Below are 27,647 nucleotides of genomic sequence, written 5' to 3' on the forward strand. Positions count from 1 at the left end.
CTTATTTAACTACCTGCGTCCATAAGCCAGTGCCCCGAGACAGGAGGGCAGGCACCTCGCCATCAGCAGAGCGACAGAGCCCTCCAGAGAATAATTCAGAGTGTCTGAGTTCTGCTCCTGTGATGAATCACACCCTGTATCTCTCTCTCTGTGCTGACCACACGCTTTGGTTCCTCAGATAAGATACCTGAAGGCAAAAAGAGCAAATTCAGAGTAATCTCTCTCCGTGTTCGGCTTTCCCGCCCCCACCATACAGGTCTGAAGGGAAAGTCAGGGTAAGCTCAGCAGGCTGCCAGCATGGCTGTGCATCCCTGGCAGCAGTCTGGCTCAAATTTTACAGTATCTGAATTTCTCCTTTCACATAGCTGTTTTCAATCACTTATTTCAAAGACATCATACCTGCCTCCACCCCTGAAATGAACCATAATCCTATTTAAGCCGAGACTGTTCCTCTCATTGTATTCGTCCTCAATGGTTCGAGTTTGTTGATCCTGTGCCCTGTTCTTGAATTACTCATGTTTCTTTCAAACACTCAGTACAAATTTTAAGGTAGTAAAAATACTTCTGAAAGTCTCACCCCTACATATTTAGGAAGTATCTTATGTTTAGAAAACTCTTTACTTGATTACACTATAAGATGAATTAAGTTTATTGTTCCCACCTAGAACCATTCATTTATGTTCTGCTTTAGTCTTTGTAAGAAATCCACTTGTTTGGTTTCAGTTTGATTGACATGTCTCGGCACTAAACCGGGTTTCCAACGCCACAAGGGAATGAAAACTTGCCCATGTATTCATTGACTTCTAAAAATAAGTATAAAAACATGTTTATTAAAATTTTTAAAAGTCTTATATAAAAAATTATTTGCCTTTTTTTGAGGCAAATAAACGTGGCAGCAGCATACTATCAGATGAGCATAAGAAAGGGCTCTGGATCCCATATGTTCACACTCTCCCAGGGCAAACCCGACTCTCCAGACCAGGTTTACCTCCGCAGGAATACCATGCCCTTAGTATAACGTAACTCATCTGCACTCCCAAAAATCCGTTCAAATAAAGCAATGCAAAAGCCAGTGAAGCTGCACGTATCATGCATGGCTGCAGTGATTTCCTCTTAGTGCAAACGTCGGCCTCTGAAGTGGCAGGCATCGCATTCGTGCCGCAAGGAGCAAAGTGTGCTCTTGCTCCGCCGCGGCCATGTGGGTATCTGGTCTGCATAGAAGTCGTGCCCACCGATGCCCAAGCTGCACTGCCGTGGGACTGTCTCAGCCATACCACCTCAAGAGGGCAGATTTGTAACAGAAATGAGCTTTGGGATAGAGGAAAACACAGGGTGTTGGTGCGTGCGTGGAAATCGCTGCTCTTCAGGTTGGCTTTACCCCAGGCATCGCTAGGGAAGGCCACACACGCTGTGCACGTACGAGGACACGGCTGTCACAGCCAGCGGGTACAAGCCCCTCTCCCCCTGCCCTCCCCTTCCTCTCCCAGCAGCCAGTCCAGCCCCACCAGCGTGGTGTGTGTCCCACCAGCACGGCCACGTAAAAGTCACCTCTCTTCATCTCCCATTCGCATGGCATCATCTCCCAGCCCAGGACGGAGAGGGACCGCGAACGATGCTCCCCTCCGACCCTCCCCTTTCGCCTAGGGGTGAGACCACCTCCTCCCTCGGGTGAATCCCAGAGGAGCCCCCCAGCCCTGCTTCATCCCCCGTTGCAGCACCAGCGGGCAGGCTCCGGCGGCACAGTTCTCGCAGCGTGGGCACTGCCCGGCGACTCCGGCACAGGGGCTCAGAGAAGACCAGGGGGGTTCCTCCCATCTCATCAAAGTGCAAGGGATTGTTCCGGGTCCCTGCCACTACCAGCTCCAGTAGCCGGACCACACAGTCTGAAAACCAGTTCTTCAGGCGGAAATAGCCCTCCTGGAAAGAGATCCGAAGGCTGACAGGCCCCGTGGGCATCCGCACGCTCAGGCTGAACAAGCAGTTCCCCTGCGAGCTGTCCCGCACCAAGTAGGTGCCAACGGGTTCCCGCTGGAGCTTGGCGTGAGCCTCCCCCACGGACAAGGGGCCCCAGTAGAAGTCGCTGGCCTGGAGGATATTGAGGGATCGCTCCAGGACCTCCCACTCGCAGCTGCGAAACATCCGGAAACGATCGGGCAAGCCGGGGGGCACGGGGCTGGGGAGAACACTCCGATGCTGCCTTTGCGGACGAGAAACAGTGGTGTGCGTGTTGTGCAGATCATCTGGCCTCCCTCTGATCATCTCTCAAAGAGCCCATGGATCCTGGAAAGATGCTGCCTTTACCATGCTTCCTCCTTTGCATCCAGCCTGCAGGACAGAAGGAGAGCGAGGTAAACCCAATACCTTCTTCTAACTGGGCAAGTGAAGACACTTCACAAGGCAGAAGACAGCAGCAAGAGGGTACCAGGGAGTTACTGTACGTCCCTCACCCACAGCTGTAGGGACAACCAAGGAAATATATGCAGGAAGGGCTCCAGCTGGGTCCCCGCCAGCGCAAGGCAGCACCGTACAGAGTTCTGCATCTGTTGGGTTTCTGTGATTCACAGCTCGGGGCTGCCCAGCACACCCTTCAGCAGGCTGGTTTGAACCTAGGAGACCTCGGTATTTCGAGATTTCCCTCAGTTGGATGTTTAGGGGCTTTTCAGAGCGGCCTTGAGACTGGCAAGGGAAAACGACACTCCAAATCAGAAGGGAAAAATTTCCCAAAGCGGGAAAGTATTGTTCACTTTGTCATTCAGTGAAAGATGGAAAGGTTTCCTCACACCACTCCAACCCTTTCTCCCACAAAAGGACAGACAACAGGACTTCAAGCAGAAGATGGGAATCAGCCTTTTCCACCAAACCCCATGAACCACTCCCTCATCCCAGGACCTGCCTGTTTCACTGTGTCAGGAGAAAGTGAAGGTCTTGAATCAAGACTCCTTCAAAAAATGTCACACCATCAACTTCAGGGCTGGGACTGCCACCAATGAGACCACTTAACGCCAATACCAGATACCACTGGCATCCCAGGAGTGGTTCTGCTCAGGCATTTCCCTTCTGTTTCTGCCAGAGGGACATCTTCCCCAGCCAGCAGATGATGCTGCCCTGTCCCAGTCACCGTCCTCCACTCATGTGCTGCGTTCCAAGTGCCCTCCCTTACTGTCACGACCCTGCTAATCTCCTGCATCTCGTGTTATCACCAGGCTGTCTGTTTTCAGAAATGCAAATTCCTGAACCCAGCGTTGCCATCAGCCATCCGAGTCATTTCAATTATATGAAAAATACATATTCTGCATGTGTGTGTGTGTGTATATATATATATATATATATGCATTAACATAAAAACCACAGCCCCAAGCCAGAGGCTCATTCTATGTGAGAAGCTGAGCTGTTACATACCACTTCCCCAGGCCTGACAAGTCAGTAGCTCACCGCCAAACCCTGCCCTCAGTCCCCTGACATACTCCATTAACCCAGTCACACTCGCTGACAGCACAGCCACGCTCGGAGCAGAACAGACTGCTGACATGCAGCCTGCAGCGGAGGAAAAGACGTGCTCCTCCGTCTCTGGCAGTCCCCCCCACTGCAGACTCACGGGAGCATGGGGGCTCACAGCAGGCAGGCAGCCCACCAGGGAATGTGCAGGGACCTGCGGAGGGCTTGCACTGGAGAGAGAGCTTCAGGGCTTTACGTTAGGCTTAGCTCCTTGCGAGGTTCCCCTTATCTCACACCCTTTGCTGGCTGCTCCAAAGCCAGCTGGACAGCCGTGTGGAGCCCACTCTGCGCCCTGGGAGAAGACATGGAGCAGCAGGGCCAAATGTTTTTCCCTCGCATGGGCACAGCAGTTTTGGAAAGGAGGCATCTGCCCCGCAATGCCTTGCCTACGGTCATCTTTTTCCTCCTAACATCTCTCTCAGTACTTAACAGTAATACCAATAATGTAGTTGTCAGGCAGTCTCCATACATGGAGCCATAAACGCCCTTTCCAAGAACAGCCTGGGAAGCTTCTCCAGTTTTTAGCCCTGCGACTTACAGCCCACAAGCAGCTAACCTCCCTGGTATCACTCTGAATGCTGCCGATCCTGCCCTTTACCTAAGTGTCACTGCGGGAGGGAAATTCCACGCTTAGAGAAAGGTGGGAGGGGTAGGAAGGAGTTAATCAAGTCGGGTTTTTTCTTTTCCATTTAAAAAAAAAAAAAAGAAAAGGCAGCAGTTGAAAGCTGCTCAGATGGTTCAGCAAGTCAGAATAAATCTTGGGGGAAGCTGATGTAGTGAGCAGAACGCAAGTAAACACAGTCACCACGTGCAGCGTCCAGGGCCACCTATCACCACCAAAAACTCAGCACTGTAGGTGCCACAAGAAGTCGCAGCATCTCTGTCCCTTTCCTTCTCCTCTCTGCCGGGAGAGGAAGCTATAGAGCCCTCTGACGTTAGCTATTATAGAAAAAGAAGGTCGTACTCCTGCCAGCTGCCTCCAGGGCTGCAGCTCTAACCTTGATGGGAGCGAGAAGCACTGCCTTTCTCCCACCAGCAGCCGCTCTTCCCAAGCAGCAACTTCTTTTGGGTCCAAACGGAAATTTTGCCAATCTCATGGGTCTAGGTTGGAAAATGAATTCAAGCAGGAAAACAGAAGCAGGCAGCTGTCTTTCATTTCCAGGCTAGTTTTAAAAATAACAAACAAATAGATAATTTGTTTAAGGCTGCAGATGCTATTTGACAGAAAAAAAAAATAAACTTGTTTGTCCCAGTTTTCAACCTTGAGTCATTCTCCCAAGTCCTTTAAGAAAAATCCACTGCTACTGGAAGTCTGACTGACTAAGAACCGAGACTGTGTCATCGTTTCGAATTCAAAGTAAATGCAAAAATAGCACCCTCACAATTTGTTCACTTGGTCTGAAATCTACACATGGGTCAGAGCCTCAGATGGTGTGAATTTGTTTAGCTTCAGTGACCCATTTCCAAGAGATGACTGCCTGACCTCCAGCGCACTATTAGTTACATAAATATTAGCTCTAGAAGGGCTTCCTGATATTCCCTTTAAGGTTCACTTTTAATGGGTCAACAGGTCCTACGTGTACATGGCCTCCCACGTCAAGAAGGGTGAGCAGACTCTCAGTATTAGGAATAAGCCAGCCCAGGGGTGTAATGAAATACACATGCATAATTAGTTCTTCTTCTGATTTGCCACAACATGATTTGCTTTCCCTCCCGCCCCGCTCCAAAAAAGCCCCAAAAGCCCCAAAAGCCCCAACGCCCAAACACGTTACTACCTCCCTACTGCAAGACAGTCAGAACAGTGCTTGCAGCCAAAGCAATATACCCTAAAAAGTTGGCGTCCTGCTAATTAAAAGGCTAGATAAGTTTCCCCCAGACTTTCTGATGTAGTGCAAGTTCAAGAGCTTTTCAAAATAAGTGCTCTTGACACAGGGCATTCTGCTTTCCTCCTCGCTCGCTACCCAGGCAAAGCAGCCTATTTCATATAAGGAGACGATTGTAGTAAACTAGGGGACTGTACGCGCGCCTGGTGTCAGCCAAGCCAGCCCTGCACCCTGGGGCTTGACAAATCTGGCACGTTCAACAGCAGCTTCAAGTACTCAGCTATGATTTGTTCTTCCACTCTTCCGCCAGGACACTTGAAAGAGCTTACCTCTTTAAATTTACCACCCATAGGGATGCGTTTCTGGACGTCAGGCCTGGAAATGGTCCAAATTCAAGAGCTTCGATGCAGCACTTCAGTTTTTGCAAAGCAGATCCATCCTTTGAAAAGAAAGAGATGTCCATCAAACAAGTGACTAAGCCCATTAGCTCGCCATACTGTGAACCTAAAATACAACAAATCTAGGGAGAGGTTGTCTGTCTCAAACTCTTTGACCTGTATTATGCAGAAGCATGTCTACGGCACTTCAGAGAGCAACAAAGACAACAGATTATTGTTATTGCTATTTCCAAAGCCATGAGCTGATTCTGTCCAGACAGCTCACAAATGGCCTACGGACAAATGCGAAGACATTAAAGTTGCCATCATCTTCTAGAAGCAGGAATCATAAAACCCAAATGTTAAGAGATGATGGCAACAGGAATAAGCTTAAGGATTCTTAAGGTTAAGGACCTTGGGGGTACTGGTAGATGAAAGGCTGGACACGAGCCAGCAGTGTGCGCCCGCAGCCCACAAAGCCAACTGTATCCTGAGCTGCATCAAAAGGAGCATGGCCAGCAGGTCGAGGGAGGTGATTCTGCTCCTCTACTCTGCTCTGATGAGAACCCACCCGCAGTACTGCCTCCAGCTCTGGAGGCCTCTGCATAAGAAAGAAATGGACCTGTTGGAGCGGGTCCAGAGGAGGGCTACGAAGATGATCAGAGGGCTGGAGCACCTCTCCTATGAGGACAGGCTGAGAGAGTTGGGGTTTTTCAGCCTGGAGAAGAGAAGGCTCCGGGAAGACCTTATTGTGGCCTTTCAATACTTAAAGGGGGCTTATAAGAAAGATGGGGACAAACTTTTTAGTAGGGCCTGTTGCAATAGCACAAGAGGTAATGGGTTTAAACTAAAAAAGGGTAGGTTTAGACTAGATATAAGGAAGAAATTCTTTATGATGAGAGTGGTGAAACACTGGAGCAGGTTGTCCAGAGAGGTGGTAGATGCCCCACCGCTGGAAAGATTCAAGGTCAGGTTGGACAGGGCTCTGAGCAACCTGATCTAGTTGAAGATGTCCCTGTTCATTGCAGAGGGGTTGGACTAGATGACTTTTAAAGGTCCCTTCCAACCCAAACTATTCTATGATTGTATGATTCAGAAGAGCAAACTCAAACCTGTGCTCAATGCAACACACAACATTTAGAGTCTCTTATCTGAAATGGCGCAGGTAGCCATTAGCGGCTGAGTTATCCAAATAGCGACCCAGTCCGTTCTGGCCTGTGCTATTCCGCCCTGCTCCCCCAGCTCTCCAAGCTTTTCTTTCTCACCTTGCGGATGGAAAACTAAACCCGCTGACCTGGTGGAGCTGCAGATCACCACTTGCGCAATTGCATATCTGTCAGTGGATCCATCATCAAGCTGAAAAAAGAGAACCCAGCCTTCTGCGCGCCTTTGAGAGGCAGCCCCTGCAAGGCTTCGCTCATGCCTAGGCTCCATTACTTAACATCACTTCCCTGCATCCCCCCAGCCGAGCCCACACCGGGCACACACCTCCCAGGCCCACGTTGACTTGCAGCGAGCGGAACTGGGGGTCTATCCTGTTACTACGCTACCCACTCCCTTTGGCTTTGGCACCTCCCAGTTATCAATCCCACAGTTCCCAAAGCAGTTAGATGGAAGCTGGGATAATTTGGAAAAGCTCTCCCTGAGGCAGCCTGCAAGCCCTTGCAGCAGCGTCCCCATTTCGGGCAGCAGAGCCTGAGCAGACGTCTCTCGCTTGCACGTCTGCATCCCACAGAAATGCGCTGCCTACTGATTTGTGGCTAGAGAGGATGTTTCGAAGGAAAGCTCGAGCCAATGTCTGGAAGAGAAACCTCCCTGGTGCGAGCCAAGCACGCAGCGCTGCGTTTTAGCGGTGGGCCAGCCGGGTTCCCACGGCTGCCACCGTCTGCCACACACTGGCACCAGTTTAAACCACGCCGTCACCGCCGCTGGCTGCGCAGCCACACCAATGCCCCTTGTCACCGGCACCCTACTGCGGCTGAGGTGACCGGGGTTGATCCAGAAAGGGCTCATGGAAGCGGAAGGGAAAGGCAGGAGACGCACAGAGAGTTTGGCGTGCGCCAAAGAGCAGAGGGGGAGCTGCGGTTAGGCAAGGAATGTGGCCCAGCTCAGCCGAGAGGACCAACGTTAATCGCAGCCAATTTCTCCAGCACGAAGCAGGTCTGGGAGACATCGCAGTTCCCTCTATCTTTTATGCCACAGCTATAAATAGGGTTTGATGCGAGGCTGCCATTATGTCTGACACATGAGGGAATATGTGGAAGAAAAAAAATAATAAAAAACCCCCACACCACACATACACATCCCAAACCAAAACTGTGTTTCCTTGTAAGACCGGTGTTCAACAAGGATGCAATATTAAAAAAAAAAAAAAAAAAAAAAATATATATAAAATAACTTGAGGCAGCACACACACACTGTGATAGTTCCTGCTTACACTCAGAAAGATCCTGCATGTGGGCTCTGGGAACCAGCTGCTGGAGACTTTGCAAGAGGACTGGTCTTAACAAACCCTTTCCAAATTTTGAGGTTGGAGAACACACTTCACAACACACAAATAACTTCCCATTAATCTGATATTTAGGTTTTGTATTTCTCATCCTACTTTTCTATGACATATGCTTTCTGCGTTAATGTGACACTTTGCTGATACAGGCTAAAAGGTTTTTGTGCCCCAAGACCCCACAAGATGGTGTGATGTGTGCCAAATATTCTTCAAGGCAGGGAAGTCTGTCTGTTTTCTACATAACACACTTCAGAAAAAGAGGACGGTGGCATTTTACAAGGAAAGGTAATTGCTTTTGCTGAACTAACCGAAGGAGATGGAAGACCAACCACGTTTTCAGGATCACCTCCTCACACCTTGGAAATACTATGCACATTCAGAACCAATACTTCCAAATGAAACAGACCGCTCCTCATAGAAATAGCCCAGTGTGAAACCATAATCCCGCCATTTCAGAATAACCGAGGAGGCACATCGCTTCCCCAAACTCGAAGGCTGCTGTGCAGTAGCCACAAGCAACTACAGCTTGTTCCACTGCAAGTAAAACTACCAGAACTACCAACTGACTTCTGACAAAAACAGCTTCTACTGGAGACAGAATTATTTTTTCCCCCCCTGTAACTGGGGAAAAGAGAATTACAAAAAAAAAAAGTTAGAAAAAGGAAATCAGTAGGGGTTGCCGCTAAGTTTCAAAGCTGCAGCTAAGGCTATCCTGCCATGCCTTAAGGAAAGAGTTGTTGCTTACCTCTGGCCAACACAACAGTGGTTTTGGTAAGCGAGGGAAGCCTGGCAGCATTGCTCCTGACCCTTGCAGTTTCATAGCGAGCAGCCATCCCTGCGAATGCGGGTGCACCAGAGCTACACGAAGCCTCAGCCCGGGAACGCAGCCTCCACGCCGCTGCCTTCCCTTCCCTCCCTCCCCACCGCCCCCCGGCTGGGGAAGGAGCCGGGGCTCTCCCCAGTTTGGGTGCAGAAATGAGAAGATGGGAAGAAGGTACGGTGAGGAGGAAGAAAGAGGCCAAGACCTCACGGCTCCCTGTTGGAAACGCTCTGTCCTGTCTCCCAGCCGAGCGGGGGTTCAGGGGGAAGGGGGCAGCGATGCCCAGGGCTGCATGCTTGTCCTCAGAGCTGCTTGTCCTCCACCGGTCACGGCTCCTCAGCCTCGTCAGGTCCCCCCCATCCCCAGACCAGCAGCACAGGTATGTTTCCTCCATTCCAGCCTCTCTCGGCTAAATTGACTTTCTCAGTTGTTCCAGCACCTTGTTTGAGAAAACAAGTAAATCCTGAGAAGCTTAGATCGTCAGCAATCCCCGTGATGGCCGTGGCCTCTTATCAAAACCATCACAATTTAGCAGGAAAGGAATTCAAAGAAACAGCTAACTCCAAAAAATGAGCAGTGTCTGCAGCTAAAACGGATTCAGTATCATGATCAGAACTGGGATTTTAGAGAAGACTCCCAGGGCGCTTCACCAACGCGAGCCAGAGCACAGAGGCGCAGGGCAGAGACCCTCCCTTGGCTCTTCAGAAGGACCAGCTTCAGAAGACGCGAGGGGCCATGGAGCAGCACCAGTTACCGTGTCATCAGAGGAAGGGGCGAGGGTCACAAAGCACAAATGCACCACAACGCTAAGTTTTATAACCGGGGATTTCCAACACACAAAATAAAGAAACTAGTCCTGAGAGTCAAAAGTGAAAAGGAAAAAAAAAAAAAGAAAATAAAATAATTAAGTCACGAGAGGTTATTTAGGAAATCTTAAAGTGACAGAGTGTGCAGACCTCCCACAAACGCTGCCTGGCGAAGAGGACAGGCTCGGGGGACGACACAGGTCACACCGCAGGTATGAGCTGTAGGTGCCACAGCTTGCAAGGGCCTCTGCCATGGGTCTGAGGCACCAAACACAAACACACTACAAAACCACGGCCCCTGCCTGAACCTCTCTACAACCTCAATAATCCCTCAGAAGATGAAAAGCTAACCCTGGCCGATATAAAGGAATATAAATTACTGATGGTAGGGAGCAAATTTACATGAGGATGGCTATCATTAAACTGGGACAGCAGGTAGCCAAGATAAACACAATAAAACCCAAAAAAACAAATGGTGTTTTCAGTTTATCGAAAACAGAAGACCTCTGGGGGAATCACTTAGTTCACTGGGATACCAGCAAGCAGGGACAAGGACGCTGCATAAGCAAGCAGATATCCTTTCATTTTTCTGATTCCCCAGTATTTAATGCCATTTGACCTGAAGAGGGGGAAGGGGTGCTCTGTCAGAAAAGTTGGGGAAAAGCCACATTAAAGAGCAGAAAGTCAGTGGGACACAGTGGACCATACCCAGAAATTTTGAAGGAATTTGGAAACGGCTGGTTAAGATGCAGAGAGGTGCTCTCCCAATCAAAATCAGGTGCTCTCCCAATCAAATCAGCTGCTACTACCAATTGCCAGAGGGCTGCAAGTGTTGTAAGGAAAATTTTTTTCACAGGCGCTGCTAAGGCAGGAGCAGCACATGGCTACCTGACAGTGGGGGAAGGGCAATCCCTGGATAGGGCTCTCCATCAGGAAGACAATACCCGAAGCAGCAGCAGCTGCCGGGACATGCCTTGCGCTTCCCTAAAGCCTCCATCCATGCCAGAAGCACGCCAAAAAGCGAGATGCGGTGCATGAGGCAAAGAGCCAGCAGCACCCCGGGGCCTGTAAAGCAGATGGACAGAAGACTCAGAGCAGTCGCGCCCCAGGGTGATGGGAGGTGGGAAAGGGGTGTCCTGAGGAAACCAAGGCATTTCAGCCCCTGCACATCTGATCACCTCTCTGCCACCCTCCCAGCCGCTGCACCTTCCCGTCTGGATCGACCCAGCCCGCTTTGCAGAGCATCCCTCCCCGTGGCAGGTCAGTGGCTGCAAGTAGCCCAAAGCCTCCGCCAGCTCAGGCCCCAGCGGCTCCCTTCCCCCTGCCCAGGCAAACACACCCCCTGACCCAGCTTCCTTTCTAAAAATCGTCTCCCCCGTCTTCAAGCCATCATTGCCCACAACACCTCAAACACCGGAGGTCTAACCTCAGCCCCCAAGCAGGCAGCTTCCAGACACATGTTACTTAAATCCAGGCAGCCAGCTGGAAAAGTGGCGAGAGGCCCCCTCCATCACCTTCCCAGGGCAAACGGTGACAAAAATCGCTTCAGTCTCTGCAGGCCAGAGAAGTCAGAGGTCACTCAAAATTTGGCAGGCTGGCAAGCACCAGGAGGCAGGTGAGACTCTGCCCTCACAAATGCAAGTGCACGCAGACTTGTAGGAAAGCAAATATTTCGAAGAGCAATAAATTAAGTGGCGCAGCTGACCAACGAGACGAATAACCATGCGGAGAGTTCGTTAGGGAAAGCTCTAGCTCTGAATACGAAAGCACCCATTAAAAAGCAAGAAGCAAACACCAGCGTGAGGTTGCAAAATGGATGGGTGGGAACGTAACAGTAATGTCACCACCTGAGATAACACCTTCGGTTCCAGTCACCTTAAATAAAAACAGATAGACCTGAAACAAAGGGGGTGGGCCTGAAGATGGTGATAAGAAGTCACATGTAAGCGTTCCGACAGAGAGAGACTGGAGAAACCTCATGCTCAGTTTAGAGAGCAGACAGATACAAGGGGATGCAAGAGAAAGACACAGTACCATCAGGCTGTTCTTTTTATGCTCTTTCATAAAACTAGAAGAGAGGAAGTTCAAAGGTGACCGAGACTGAAAAGTAACTAATTTAAAAACTCATAAAAGGAAAAAGTCCAATCACATAGACATTAAAATGCTGCTGCTGGGGAAAGTGAGAGAGTTGATCTGAGGAGTCTCGTTTCTCTTATTTCTCAAATGTTTCTGCTTTGCCTCTGTCAAGTCCTCACCATCCTGTGCCTTGGCAGACCTTAGGCAGAGGGATCCAGCAGCAACCTTCTTAAGCAACCTCTCGACCATTCAAACTCTACATAAGACTAAGGGGAGCCCAGCACAAGGCATAAATCTCTTTTAGTCATGCAAAACTGAAGAAGTTAACAAGGGTTTATAAATTCACTACAAGGAATAAACTACGGACCTGTTGCAGAGTAGTTAAAGCAGCTCAGCTAGTTTTTTTCCTCATTTTTTAAATGAAGAAAAAGAACAGCACCTCTTGCGTTTATGTGCTGACTTGAATATTGGTGTGCATCCTACACAAATGGGCCATTGCAGTGATTACTGCTAAAACAGCTCTGAATCAGAAATGGCTGTGGCAACGAGGTTAGAAAGAAACATTCCCTCTGTCTCAGCGTCCCCTTGAGCGGGGATTTTGGTCCATTGTGGCACTTAGCCGGGCCTCGGAGGATGAGCGTAACTCCTAGCAGGGGGGATTGGAGAATGTTCCTCCAGCTCCCGTTTCCCTCCCTCCATGTCCCAAAAACCTCTCACCAGAAAACAAGGAAGAATTCAAATACACATGAAGAACAACACGGATGAGGAATAACATCGGTGGTTTGTCAAAAAGCATAATCAAACCATTCCGGCAGGCATCTGTGCCCATCACCACCAGCGTGCCGACCCAGGGAAACCTACGCTGAACTTTAGCAAGGCACCTTCAGCAAGCTGTGAAGAAGCCCAGCTACGCAGCTCAGATTGCAGGAACAGGAATGGGGATCTTTGACATTTTCCAACTGCTAATAGTCACACTTATTTTCTTCCCTGACAGCCTTAGCCTAAGTTTCCAAATAAACTTTGCTGCTGAGGAAGTACGAAAGTAGATCCAAACTGTTTCTGAATTGCAGAATCACACACGCACACACAAAACACCCTTGTTGCACAAGCCACAATCTGAAGTCTAAATTTTTCTTCAGCATTTGCAGGGAGTGAGGAGGAGGACAAAAACTCTCTGCAACAAAGGCAACCGAATGCTGCCAGTTTAATTTTGCCAGCCACAGCTCCAAGGTAAAGCTAAAGCAGCCTATTTGCAAAGTTAACATTGGCACCGTTCAATTCTTCCCCTCGTACTTCACGTGTGTTTGCGAACAAGCAGAGGCACAGAAAGCGCATGGGGAGCAGGAAGGGAGAAGGCAGAGAGAATGTGCATTATCAAAATACCTTGAGAGCAGTTCTTGGAAATGTGCAGCCTGCAAGCCTGTATCAGACACTCATTTCCTGTGAAGTGCACACAGGCCTTTTCATTTCTCCACTGAAGAGGACGAAAATAAGGGGGCAGCTCTAAAATCTCCAAAGACAACACAAAACCAGCATTTAGCGATTTTACTAAAACTGAATTAGCATTTTTATACGATTAAATACCTAGTGAACAGAAGCAGAGATTCCCAGAAGTTTAAGAAGTAGGACTTTCTACACCTCTCACTTCTAAATCTTAACTTGAAATCTTGCACTTGGTCCGGGGGGGACAGGGGGATGAATTTTACTCAAGTCATTTTGACCACTCACTAACACGAAACCACCAAATCCTGCTACATCAAACACTACTGCGCTCTTTTTTTTTTTTTAAGGGTCTGAGACCGATTTAAGTGAAATGGTGAGCTAATAAATACCTTACTGAGGCAGAAGGCTGCAGGATATGCACAAACACAAACCAGAAGAGCAGGCAGTAGTGAAGCGCACTGACGGGACAGAAAGGCGTAAATTCGTATCATGTCTGCCTTCTGCCTCTACTTACATGTAACCAAGCATCTAATTAACACAGCATTAAGTTGCATTATTTTAAATAAATATATGATGCCTCCTGATGACACACACACACACGCTTAACTCTGTAAAAAGTTATCATCCTTCTATGGCATATTCAGATCTTGTACCATCCACGTTTTCATTTACAGGAAGAGATGCAGGTGCCCACCTCTCCCGGTTTGCGAGCTTTCGGCCAGCACCAGTAGCTGAGGTCTGCAGCGGCCTGGAATAACATCTCAGGAACATGCCACCTCCCCACAGCTCTTATTAATCCCACCGCAGCACCAGCCTGACACAAACGACGTCATGTTTAAGTATAGGCGCTATCTATTTATTGCTGATCAAACTAAGGCAGGAGAAACCAGGAAAGAGGAGCCTGTGGGTGGTAGGAGGAGATGGGGGTGGCGAGGAGCTGCAGGGAAAGACTTGGAGGAAAGAGCGAAACCCCAGCGGGGATGGAGAGAAAGAGGAGCAAGGGAGGAAACACAGCTCCAAAGGCACATTTTCTCTTTTGTTTCTCAGCAATGCAACCACAGCATTAGTGACAGCAGCTAAGAATTTACACCACCCAACTCCAGCTCTAGCCTTGCGCAAACCGACCACCAACTTCACAGAAATCCCAGCTGGATTGAGGGTAAGGGGCACTGGCTGTGTGTCTGAAGCCATCATCTGGAAGCTGAATTTGGCCCTCTCTGAGCAGCCACGGCAGGGACACACACCTGGAAGGACGTGCAGCAGCTCAGCTTTTCCCTGGTCCTCCTCTATGCCTGCTTTTCGGGACTCCGGCACAGTTTACCTGTGCCTTCCAGTGCAACCTCAAACAAAAGCCCTGGGCTGCCTCTCGAACCCAATACGTTTAAGGAAACGATAAGCAAGCCAGGTTACTGACGGACATACAGCACACTGAACAAGAAGCAGAGAAATAACAAAGGCCCGGATCCTGGTATGGCTCAGGAGAAGATGGGAGCCGGTGTGGGAGGTTGGCATCCCAGTAATCCCGCCGGTTCGTGCCCAAGAGCCTTCTACTCTGGAGGGGACAAGAATCCACGCTTCAACAACTATGTTTTAAATCACATACCCAGCAGAATCGCTCACGAACACAGAAACAAAGCTTGGCTTCATCTGCCGCGACTGGCCACATCTCATCGTAACTCGATTCAACCAAGACCAACGTTATGTGATAATGGAGCCTCAGTCCCACAAACTTCTGTGCATGTGCATAATTTTTAAGCACATGACCATAGCCCTGCCGTGACTGAATGGGCTATTTGACGTTCACGCAACATCTGAACTGCAGTCGCAATTGTTTGGAGAAAGAAGATACGCCTGCATACCCTCTTAAGGGCACAGTCAATAGAGAATGAAACATCAGGAAACTGTAGTTATTTCTGATCCCACCCCATTTTACAGAGTTGAGCATGGTCAACATGTGACCGGGATTTTCATTTAAATTCTCTGAGAGATGCAAGGACTAGTTGCTAGTTCTAACTAGCAAATGGCACTGTCTGGACCACACAGTCCTAAATAGCAGCTTGCTAACAATACTCTTTACCCTCAACTTTCCAGAACAATGGTCAAGCCACATCCCCCTCCTTGACCCATGCAGGGGAAGAAAAAAAACAGGGACGTTAATTTAACATTCTTGAGTTCCTCTCAGTTACCTCCAGGGTTCATCCAGACCGTGTTTCTAAGCTTCTACTGAGCAGGAAGGCACACACAAAGTAATTAAAAAGAAAAAAAGAAAGAAAGAAAAAAAAAGGGATAAAAAAAGATCCTAAGAGTAGCACGAGCTTAGTTTTTAAGTGGTAACTATTCCAAAATTCTCAGTAAGAGCATGTGTGTCTGTGGGAAAAAGTGAGTAGCAGATCCTCCATGGCTGCGAGCACCATGACTCAGATGGCATACAGAAGGAGGTTTTAGCGATAACCTTTGCCGATGAGGCTTTTCACAGGCGCACGGCACCGATTTTCTGAGAAAAGGCAGGTGTGAGGCTGCGTTCTGACTGTACCAGGTCTGGAGGATGTTGAGCTCCTCTGAGCCTTTCAAGGGCAACCCCAAGCCTGGTTCACTGTTACCCCGTTTCCCCGTAACGCCTCCTATTCAGCTCGCTTTTCCAGCGAAGACTAAGCCTAAACCCCCCCGTGCCGCTTCTCCGGTGGTTTGTGTGAAGGGAAAGAAGTGGCGTGAAGACCAAGTCACCCGCCTTCCTGGACCCCTGCGGCTGCTTCCCTACAGACCCACCTGAGACATGACATAATTCGAAGGTTTCGCTTTAAAACAAGCCATCTCCCTGCCCTGATGCTGTGGAGAACACCTCGACGGAGCAAGCCCCAAGCCCCACCGAGCTCCCCCGCTCCAGAGCTTTCCCAGCACCCCACCGCCATCCCAGCACGGCACATGGCTCCCTTCAGGGCCGGCAGTGAGTTGCCGGCACCCCAAATCCTCCCCGAACCTCCCCACCCGCCGGGGAAGGCACCCCGAGCCCAAACGCTCTATCCCCGGCCAACAACAGCCCCAACGCCTCCCGGAGCCAAACCAGCGGGGGGCTGCACGCCCCCACCCCCCTTCCCCAGCTCCCAGGGGGGACCGGAGGAGACAGACAGAGACAACACCCAGCCACACACACCCCCTAAAAAGGCCGTTTTCAGTTAACGCCGCACAAACTTACTCTCGGCACCTCCGGGGCGGGCGGGGGCTGCTGCCGCCGCCGGTGCGAGCGAGCGCTCAGTGCCGGGGCGACAGCGGCGCTGCCCGGCCCGGCCCCCGCCGCCGCTCTCCCGCCCCGAACCGAAACCCCGGCGGCCCCGCTCCCTGCCGCCCCGCCGCCTCTCCGCATCCCCCCCCCCCCCGGCCCCTCAACTCACAAAGCGGCCGGTGCGCGGCTTACCGGAGGCGGCGCGGGTACTCGCCGGGCCCTCCTCGGCCCCGGGGCGGGCGGGCGGGGGCCGCGGCAGCGGCTTCGGGGAGCGGAGCGGCGGGGAGGGGAGGAAACCCCCCAAGTGTTTCTTTTCCGAGGAAGGAGCCACGGGGGAGGGGAAGGGGAGGGGTTTCTCCCTCCTCCACCACCCCGGCTTTCCACGGCGTGGCTCTTGTAAGAGGGGGGGGGAAAAGCGAAGAAGGAAAAAGTTGTTTGGTTTTTTTTTTTTTTTAAAAAAAAGAAAAAAGTTGGACGGATTGTGGGGGAGAGAGAGGAAAAGGGAAAGAAAAGAAAAAACAAAAGAGGCTGTGAAAGCTCCTCCGCTGCCGACCGGCTGAGGATCCCCAGCGGGACGGCACCGCAGCATCCACCGCCCCCCGGGACCCGCCGGAGCCACGCGTCGCCCCGAGGAGGAGGCGGCAGGAGACCGGGGCCCTGCCCCTCCTCCCGGTTACCGTCTGCTGCCCCCCAGCACCGGGCTGGGGCGTCGGAGCTCGCAGGCACCGGGGAAGGGGTGCTGTGCCCGGGGCTAGGGTAGCAGAGCTGTGAAACAGCGGGGCCGGGGGCTACCAAGGGGGTCGGGGCAGCAGAGCCCGCAAACGAGGGCCCTTTGCACCAGCCGGTAACGGGGAGCCTCTCCCGGCCTTCACCTTCCCCGCCAGAGTTCTCCCAGCTCTTCTCCGGGCACTGCAGGAGCCCCCAGAAGGGCAGCGGGCACCCTGCGTGGCAGAGTAGTGTGCACTGGCGGAGCATGCCTAAAAATGACCGCTTTTGCCTCGGTGGGTCGAATGAAAATATTGGAAATCACGGAAAGAATGGGAAAACACACAAAAATTTTATGATGTAAAATATAAATAGCATGCCACATGGTGCATACCATAAGCATATTACTGTGCAAATACAATAGATGTAACAGGAGAAAAGATAAACTTTGGAATTCAGTGCAAACCCCACAGTTGTTAAAGGCCTAGCCTGCAATTAGGCTATGGCTTGATCGCACCATTGGAGCTCTCATTCACCCATAGACTTTCTCCAGGTCCTGCCCGTGTTCCCTGGTGCGTGTGTGGCAGGTGAGTCGCCCTGCGGAAAACGCTGTGTGCAAGCAGCCAACGCAGGATATGCTCTGCCTGCTCCGCACCAGTCTAGTGATGCAAAGCAGCTGTCACTGCGGGTCCAGCAGCTGACTAAAAAGAGCTTTACAGCTGCTTTGCATTGCCAGGGAGCACGAAGCAGTCAGAAACACACCACTGAATCTGACCTGCAGCCCTTGCCAGAAGTTCCACTGAGTACTGAGACATCAGTCCTTGGTTGTTTTTTGTCTTTCAACCAAGCATGAAGATGCTGCTGACCACGGAAGAATTTCTGAACTTCCATAAGAGTCTGGGCAAAGCGCTTCATTCTTTGTCAGGGAGGCTTCAGTGGGAGGACCTGCCGCTGGAGCCCTAAATCACAGCAGAGACGAAGTGCTCATCTGCTCCATTTTTGCTTTTTAAGTAGGCTTGTCACACTTTTCTTTGTATTTTTGGATGACAGCTTCAAAAATATCCTGTGGTTTGCTTTACAGTTGCCTAGTAGGGAGTCCGTTTCCCTCTGTGGATATTTATAGCATTTATTGGGTGACTTCATAGGCTCTACCAGCCACCTTGCCTTAACATTAAACGGACTAGTCTAATTCTGCCTTTTATTCTTCCTCTTCATCTTTGCCTGCGAAAAGTAACAACCAGCCTTGCTGCTTGGAGATTGTTTGTGGGTCTCGCTCCTCTCTCTCTCTCTCATCCACTTGAAACTGCGACCTCACAGCAGTTACAGCTGGAGCATATTGCAGCAATCCTCTTCAGCAATAAAAGCTGGTGAGACATGTCATGAGGGCACTGCTGACCACAATTTTCCAAAGTTGAGGCTTGACTCACAGGGCCCAAAATGTGTTCAGGACCAAGGCACCTCTGAGGTGGCTTCATTATAGGTGGAAAACACAAGGATGCTGAAGTAGTTTTGTGTCCTGCAACACAAAGGAGGAGATGGCGACCAAACCATGTTCAAGCACTGGCTTTGCTAGTGCTGCATTTCTTCCCTTGTAGCCTGAAACCAAGCCTGGATGTGTTTAAGGTGAAAAACAAACCATGCCTTTAGTGAATTTTCTTAAGAAGAATACAAGTAAATTCCCTAGAACCAAGCGACTCCCCACGCTCTCACCACTGGATTGATGTTTTTTTTCCCAACGGCTTCCAGCGTGCGGATGCCTGCCTGAAAGGCTGTGTGTAACGACAGTGAGGATGCAGGCAGGCTAATGGTCCTGCCATGAACAGTTCGCTTTGAACACTGCACACTGGTGCATCACTGGAGAAAGCTGGATCCATCCTAAAGACAGGGTTTCTGAGATGCTCAGCACGCTGATGACAGTGTGGAGAGGAACAACTCCCGAGAAGAGGCCAGAATTTGTTCTTAGAATTTACAAGTTTTATCCTACCCCTCATTTTCGCCTCTGCCTAAGGATACGTATACCCTCACTATCCCTGATACTAAAACTTTAAAAAACATTAAACAGGAAAGCATTAATTGATAGAGCTGCTGACAGAATGAACCATTTCCAGAGAGTTTTGTCTGAAGTCCAGCCGCTGAGGGCAGTAGGTCTGATTTCATTCTACCCTTGGATCATAGTTCTGCTTTGTGGCATTTCTCTGCTTGTTCCTCACCAGCCCCCAAGTCTTTGGTAAGTTCAAAGATGTTGATACCCAACAGACCATGAACCAGTAACACCCTAACAGCTTCGCTCCTTCTCAGCGTGTGGACTCCTTATGGCCTGCACAAGGTAGAGAGAGCCACAAGCTGCCTATTTGCCCCTGTCAGTTTGGGAGGTGTGGGAAGAAGAAAGGTATTTTGGGGCAGGCCACTGCAAACTGCTGAATCAAGATGGTTTTCTGGGAAAGCAAAAGGCATGCATTGCCCCAGAGGAAGGGAGAAGGTAATACGGTGAGGATAAGAACTGAGGTGGAGAGAATGTAGCACTGAAAACCTGCAGAAAAAAGGAAGAGAGGTGCAGAAAAAAGGAAGAGAGGTACAGAAAAGCAAAAGGAGAAGAACATAGAGGGCGCGGGGGTGGGAAGATGGGTGAACACGTTAGATGTGTCAGTACTGCTTTGCCCTTCAGCCAGCAAAACTGTGAGTGGAAGCTCAGCTGGAGCTGGAGCATCATCTCCAGAGGACGACTGACCAATTATTTAGGGGCTCAGTACCTTACTGGGCCCCCAGCCAGACCCAAACGTGCTGTCACCCACCGGTGTGCACACTGGCTTTGTGTGCACAAGGGAGGTGAAACTTGCCTGGCGATGGAGCGATTCGATTATGGCCCAGACATAACTGAGGGGATTCCTGACAGGTGGTCAAATACGAAGGAAAGGAGAGAAGAAAGCATGGGGCAGGCCCTGGCATGAGAGGTGACGCGGGCAGTGCACGAGATTTTGTACAGAGAGGAGGATGGAAGGATGCTTGAGGTAGGAAATGACTGCCACGATCTTCTGATGTGCTGCGGGTCCAGCCTGAAAACAGTACAAAATGTACAACCTTTGACTGCATACGGTCTTAGGTGGTTTTTCCGTTTTGACCCTTCCTCCCTTTTTAGGTGGTCCCTCTCATAACTTTCGAAAAGCTTCCTTTTAGGAGATGCTAACAGCAAAGCATTAAGAAGAAGGAAAAAAAAAAACAAAAATAAACCAAGAACAACACAAAAAGAGAAAGCCAGCAGGACAAAACCAACACACAAAAATCCCCCAGCCCCCCTTCCTCTGCTCCCCCCAGAAAAAACCCCCAAACAAAACCACCTTTCTGTGGTTTCAAGTGGAAGATGTATTAGTTCGACTCTTATGAGAAAAATTAGCACAAGTAGTGGCCCCTTTGCATGAAGCGGTGGCCAGGCCCCTCCTTCCCCTCCGAGAGCAGGGCTCTTCTCAGTAATGAAGAGAAACTGCTTTCCAGGAAAGCGAAGGTACAGGGGCTGCCCAGAGCGGAGTGACCTAGGGCGGCTGCGGGGAGCCCTGCACCGCTGCTTGCAGGCTGCCAACCTCCGGCGCCGAGCCGGTGCGCTCCTGTACCGAGCGATATTGTGTGTCCCGGAGGGCTGGAGGGTGGGGAGCCACAGCCAGCTGTGCCAGGGGGCACCCCACACGCTGCCGCCCATGCACCTTCGTTCCGGTCTACAACACCCTCTGCTGTTCTGGCTTTCCCCCATGTCATGGTTTGAGCGACACAGGATTAATTTATCTTTCAGTAATTTTAATTTTCAGTAAGGTCTCTTCTAATGCTTGGGGAAACCGCATTTTTAGAAGACTCTAGTGTCTGAATCTGTGAAAATATCTACTTTATAGCCAGCTATGGCATGTGGGTTTCAAGGTCTCAGTGTTTTCAAGCTGTGGGGATGAGGAGTGAGACCCAGGTACTTGACCCAGGCTGGCCAACGGGATTATTTCATGCCATGAACATCACATTCAATATAAATTAGAAAGGTTGCTGAGGAGTTTCTCTCTCCCTTGATGGCTGCGATCCTGAGAACTCCTTGCCCGGGTGCTGGACCCCCGAGCCCTTCCCTTCCTCCCAAAGCCTTAGCACTCGCAGTGTCAGACATTTGCTGTCCACTGCTGGCAGTGCACAGCTCCCTACCGATATAATTGGCTGAGTATAATCCTTGTAGATTTTATATTGGTATCAGGATCAATATTGGTTCTTTAGTATTATTAATGTTAATTATTTAGTCTTATTCTATTAAATCTGTTTATATTCCAACCCTCGAGTTTCCTTGTTTTTTCCCCGATCCCCCTTCCCGGGTGGGGAGGGGTCATTGGGTGATAGAATAATTGTCTAAATGACAATTTAGGCAATTGTTGTGGGTTCCTCAAACCATAACACCCCACAACCACGGCAGACACCATGCTCACATGCTTTGGCCTGCCTGCCAGGCGAGGTGGTTTCCATCGGGAGGGTGGGCGTCGCAGGGTGGCTGCAGTGGCTGCGGTACTGGGCAGAGGCAGGTCGGTGGGACGGAGGGATGCTTTGGCTGGTAGCTCTTCAGGCTGCCGTATCGAGGAAGGGGCTTCCCAGTGCAAAGCAGGGCAGGTGGGCACAAGCGGCTCCCTTCCCTACAATCACACAAGCGCAAAAAGCTGACATTAAAATGTACCCAATCTTCTGCTTCGGGTTTTTATAATATGCACAGTTATTTCTGTGAGGACACAAGTTTAGAAACTCCTTGTATGTTTATTATTGCCAAATTAAAAAAAAAAAAAAAAAGGGGGGGGAAAAAAGGGAGGGCAGTTCTCACTCGTTGCCAGTGCAGTTATGGCTCCGAACATGTCCCTCGTTCACTTGAGGGAGGAAGACCCAGCAGTCAGTGACCTTCTAGGTTTTCAAAGAAAGCACCAGGCTGCATAGCCTGGAAGGTATTTAGGTCAGATTTAAGCAGCCGCAGAGAAAACAAACAGCCTTTTATAACTGTATGGCAAACCGCTCCCTCGCCTCTGCATCTGGCCTATATGTCAAACACCCTAGAGCTGTAACAGAGGATGATCCAGGACAGGGGAACGGAGGTACCAGCCCACTGCACCAATGGACCCTGGCGAGACCTCCCTGGGCTCTGTGGCCCCATAAATCTGTGACCACCTCAGCTAACTCCTCCTAACGTTGCTGCCCACCAGACGCAGAGGGAGGAGCTCGGTTAAGGATTTCATTGTGCCCCTGAGGCTTATTGCTTCTCCCTGTTATCCCACATTTTCAGGACGTGTTCCTGGAGTGCTGTCCAAAAGTGGTGGACCTTTCCTGGAGCCTTGCACTCAGAATTATTCACCTGGATCATGTAGCCTCAGCCCTGCCCATGCTTCCCCAGATTTGTTCCCCCACACTGAGATGAAAGGTGATGCTGAACCCCACTCAGATGACAGGCACCAAGTTCTAACCTATACCCACACGCTTCAGTGGTTTCCCCAAAGCAAACAAAAACAGCCACAGAAGGCCACACTGAAGGAGTGTAGGGAGTGATCCAAGACACAGACCCCATTGCAGAAAGGTCCTAAGTCTAAGTCATTGCTGGACCTAGAAGCGGGGGCTTCCTCAGCTGAGGAAGCTGAGCCTCTAAACGAAGAACAACATAGAAGGCAAGAAGGGGTATAGCTATGGGCTATCATTTTGGGAGTGGTTGTAGCAGAAGCATTGCAGGCTGGTAGCATCTGACAGCGATTGCACTAGACTGATTTTCAGACTGGTTTGCTTTCCCGATGATTACAGGACAAAAGACTCTGTCACATTAATCATTGTTGCTTTGTTAAACGTCTTATCTTGATTCAAAAACTGCTGATGGTTGGGAAGCTGCCACCACCCTAAGTAAACTGCTCAAGTGCTTTACTACTTTCTCCATTTTAAAATGTATACCTCGTCTCTAGACTGCTCTTTCTTAGAATCATAGAATTGCTGAGGTTGGAAGGGACCTTTAAGATCATCAAGTCCAACCATTAACCTACCCTGACAAAAAAACACTTCTAAACCATGTCCCTAAGTACCACATCTACCCTTTTTTTAAACACCTCCAGGGATGGTGAATCCACCACCTCCCTGGGCAGCCTATTCCAATGTTTAATAACCCTTTCAGTGAAAAAATGTTTTCTAATATCCAATCTAAACCTCCCCTGACGTAACTTGAACCCGTTTCCTCTTGTCCTATCACTTGTCACCAGGGAGAAGAGGTCAGCCCCCATCTCTCTACAACCTCTTTTCAGGTAGTTGTAGAGAGTGATAAGGTCTCCCCTCAGCCTCCTCTACTCCAGGCTAAACACCACCAGCTCCCTCAGTTGTGCCATTGTTGGCACATTTGGCGCATTTCTTGTACCATTGTTGGGCAGAGCAGCTAGTAGAGGAGCAAAGATTTAATCCTACATAAGTATATTTAGGTTTTGATCATATCATTCCTAAGCTCTCCTCTTCCATAAGATGTCTTCATACCCCTTAACAGTCCTTAGAGCTCTTGCAGGAAGCCTCTACAACTTGTTAACTTCCTCTTTGAATTGTAGATGTCAAAACTGGAAATTCTTTGACATCAGTAATCACATCCAGGGAATTAGCAGACGCAATATAATCTCATTACACCTGCTCCACATTCCCTGCCTATACATCCGAAGATGGAATTAGCCTTTCTGACTGCAGCGTTGTGCTGGGAGCTCACATTCAGCTGCTCCTACATCGTGAGTCAAGCCTTTGCCGGAGTCATTTCTTCCACAGACAGAGCTGCCAGACAAGAAGTGTGGCTCACGTTAAGTAACTTAACCATTGGTCCGTTTCAAAAACACACGTTATGCGCTTGTACCAACTTTAACATTTTGACACTTGCTAACTAGTCAATTTTCAGTTCAATTACTGCAAAATTTGTTAATTTGGTATCATTCCAGTTTTTTAAAAATCGAAACACAATGTAAGACTGTATCACATTCCTTGCTGGAGCCATATTATGTCAACAGTTTTTACCTCTATCAGCCAAATCCAAAACCCAAACCTATAATTTACATCTCCCAAGTTACCAGCTCAGTTTTATGGATTCTTTTCCATAAACAGATGAGACTTGGCATTTACTAGAACTCTTCCCTTGTTTTTAAATCATCCTTGTATGTGTCGTTTCCTTATTCTGTCTGAGGTCAATAAGGAGCTGGTAGGCCTGTAATTACAAGTGTCAGATTACTCCTGGTTTTCACTATTATTTTGTCTCAGCCTATGGGGAATCTGCCAGATTTTCAAAGTGAAGGAAGGTTAAGTCTAGACAAGAGCTGGGGAGAAACTCCTCTCCTTCCCCTGCTGCTTCTCAATTAAATACATTAAAATAGGTGCTTACTCCAACAGTATGTACGGATTTTGTAGAAAGCTGGAGAGTAGCTTGCCTCGCTAGTTAACCAAAACAGGCCCAGGGGATGGGAACCAGCAGAGACTCCTGAATCTGTCCAAAATAGAAAATGCTTTCTGATTAAGGAGGAAATGGAAAGCTGAGACAGGAAAGAGTTTATTTGTATGATGGGTGCTCATATATAATTTATATGCAATAAATGTTTCTAGCTATTTCATTAGTTGCAAATAAAGTGATACAAATGGGCACCACTTGCAGCTGATGCATGGTGTGTGCCTGGGGCTGCTTCCAGCTGAATGGCGGTGGTTCACGTGGGGATGATTTAACATTCCTGCAGCCCCACTATCCAAATTATGCTGCAGGTTAATCCCCGGAGCAGATGCACGCCACTTTTTCAACCATTCATAGCTTGCCTTGTTAACTTAAACCGCCAAAGATTTCCATTTAACCTATCACATTGGCCCCAGAGTGTGGTGGGTAAAGAGCCGGCATCTATTTGTCTCTCCCACCTTCTGCAGGGCTGGAGAGCTCTGGGACAAGGAGCACAACAGGCACGTGCCTGGAGCAAAGGGAGAGAAACCACCTTCAGCCATCACAGCATTTTTTGAGTTTAGTATGTCAGCAGCTATTTCAGGCATCAGATGCTTATTCACATCAGTGAAATTCAACAGGAAATTAGGGAAAACCAAAAGAAAAGTACACCACATGAGGTACTTGGATGGGTCTGCAGCTGTTGAGCAGTGCCTGGGATGGCAAGACCTCTCAGGCTGCAGGACACTCACATCCTACCTCAACTCTTCCCACATGGGCAGCTCATTTAAACCCTTGTGACTCCCTGAGACCATCCCCAAGGCAAGCAAGGTTTGTGGATGGAGCTCAAAGGAGGGAGATGTCCAATAGGAAATGTCCGCAGAGTGGAGATCCTGGTGGTTCATCCCCAATGGGGACCCATGCTCTGGGGAGGTGGGGGCTTCCCTGTGGTCATTAAGTGCCTGTCTGCTCCTGCCAACCCCACTGTGGGCTGCCCAAGCAGTGCCCGCACCCAACACCAACAGCTCTGCACTCACCAGATTTCCCATGTCTGCTTGCAGGGATCCTTCCCCTGCTCTGGGCTGCTGGAGCAGGGAAGGACCTGGTCCCTGTCCCAGAGCAGGAACTGCTCTGCAGGCCCCAACAGCACCCCAGACCTGCCTGCTGCCCACAAACCCAAAGCCTGGGAGGGAGCATGCTGGGGCTGGTTATGGGATACATTTTGCCCTGGGATCACTTTTATTTTCCTCTCCACTGTAGATTGCAGCATATGCTCAAAATGTGGGGCTCTATATAGAAGTATATCCTCTATATATCCTCTGGAAGAAATCAGTTAAGCTAGCAATGGCATGCTTTTTCACTTGTACAACTGCACAAGAGAGTTTGGGGTACAGGGGTATTACTAATAAATCACCATAAATAGATCAATATGTCAGTATTTCAGTGCTTGAATCCAACTAGCTATGGGGAATTTGTCCCTCGGTAGCAATCAATCTGCTGTACTTAAAGTTTCCTCACCAGATCTACAGCTAGCACAAACTGATCAATGCTGTTCCAAGTCAGCAGAGCATAACAGCTTTGCATGTCCCAGTGTTCACCATTGCAAGTCTCCTCCTCCTTTGCAAGGACACAGGGGTTAAATTATCCTTTGCCAAGTACCTGGGATATCTCTAACATCCCAGTTCTTAAGCAGCCTTTCTTACCACCAGGCCAGTGCAGCCCAGCCAACACCCCAGCACCTGGCCAAGTGGAGTCTAATTTAGTCCTCCACAGGCAGCAATCCACTGCGCTACTCTGCAGCATTTCTTAGAAGTAGATGCAGCAAAATTAATTTTGTGAGCCATCCAGATTTTGTCATGGGTCCTGCATAGGGCCCTCCTCCTGGGGGTTGGTTTAGCAGGCAGGGTGTGGAGAGATACGCAGTCTTGTAAGATGCTGGGCTTTCAGAGGGGTAAGTAGCATTGTTAGAGAAGACATGAGGGACCTGGAGAAGATTTCCACCATCTGTCTTTGGCTTATAGGATGACAGTCCTGCTGCTGAGGGAGGGTCTGGGGCTCTATCCCAGTGCAACCTTCTCCATTTGGAGCTCTCTCCCACATCACCCATCGCTGGTGATTTCTGTGAGAAATTTTTCCTTTCCATGAGGTCCCTGCTGATGGAGCCTCCTACCAGAAGTGATGTGGGACGCAAGTCACAAGAGTCAGAATTCACTCAAGGACGTATCCTTCTCACCCAAGACTCACAGGTCATTTGTGTTACCCAAAGCAAAGAGAGCCCAGATCCTACTGGCTGCTGGACTGGGGGAGAGGGTCCAAGACCTGTAAGTGGTGATACACATACTACCAGGGAAAGCCTTTACAGTGAGATCCCAGGGTTATCCCAAACAAGGCTTGTGCCTGAAAACTGGTATTAAGAAGAGGTCAGGGTTGCCAGATAAATTTGGTAACTACCACCTATCTACAACCTCTGTCCAGAGCTCTAGGCTGTTGACAAGCTCCCTGGGACAAGCTCTCAGCATGTAATGCTCAGAGGATGTTGCTTGTGGGTACAAGTTCTGAGAGGTGAAGTTCCCCATGCCCTAGGGCCATGTGGCAGCCAAGGCCTGAGGACCCTGGAACGATACCCTGTGCTATACTTGCATGGCTGGCTGGACAATGCCACCACCTTTGATGGGTTCATTCCACTGGTCCCCAGAGGTGGGTCTGGCTTGCAAGGATGGGCTATGTCATGCATCAGGTCGGCATGCCTGATGCTCTCTCCTTTTCAGTTTGCAGTTAAGCAGCAATGGATTTTCCTGGCCATGGCCTATTGTCCCACCAATGTGCAAGGGATCCACATTACTCCTGCTCCTGACACAGGGTCCTCTTTCTCAAAAGCCACGCCATAGACATAACTGCAATTCCAGCATCCCCTGCCTAACAATTACACTGTTTTCTGGTGGCTTGTCATGAAGAAATC

At 49.6% G+C, this 27,647-nt stretch overlaps 1 protein-coding gene across 3 annotated transcripts; it reads right to left on the bottom strand.

Annotated features, from left to right (window-relative positions):
• Nucleotides 1–1,502: 1,502 nt before the first annotated feature.
• On the bottom strand, nucleotides 1,503–16,813 carry LOC134510459 (suppressor of cytokine signaling 1-like). 3 transcript variants are annotated; one of them, XM_063323813.1, is made up of 4 exons: nucleotides 16,540–16,625; nucleotides 13,287–13,413; nucleotides 5,648–5,757; nucleotides 1,503–2,325 (listed from the first exon to the last, which is right to left on the bottom strand). In XM_063323813.1, the coding sequence occupies exon 4, from the start codon at nucleotides 2,257–2,259 to the stop codon at nucleotides 1,576–1,578; it is 684 nt and encodes a 227-aa protein (XP_063179883.1). In that variant the 5' UTR covers nucleotides 2,260–2,325; nucleotides 5,648–5,757; nucleotides 13,287–13,413; nucleotides 16,540–16,625; the 3' UTR covers nucleotides 1,503–1,575. The 3 variants fall into 3 exon arrangements, with proteins under 3 accessions (XP_063179883.1, XP_063179874.1, XP_063179864.1); XM_063323804.1 differs by lacking the exons at nucleotides 13,287–13,413; nucleotides 16,540–16,625 and adding an exon at nucleotides 16,759–16,813; XM_063323794.1 differs by lacking the exon at nucleotides 13,287–13,413 and having other exon boundaries at nucleotides 16,540–16,676.
• Nucleotides 16,814–27,647: the final 10,834 nt, after the last annotated feature.

This window comes from Chroicocephalus ridibundus, chromosome 1, assembly GCF_963924245.1.
Source record: "Chroicocephalus ridibundus chromosome 1, bChrRid1.1, whole genome shotgun sequence".
Taxonomy (NCBI): Eukaryota; Metazoa; Chordata; class Aves; order Charadriiformes; family Laridae; genus Chroicocephalus; species Chroicocephalus ridibundus.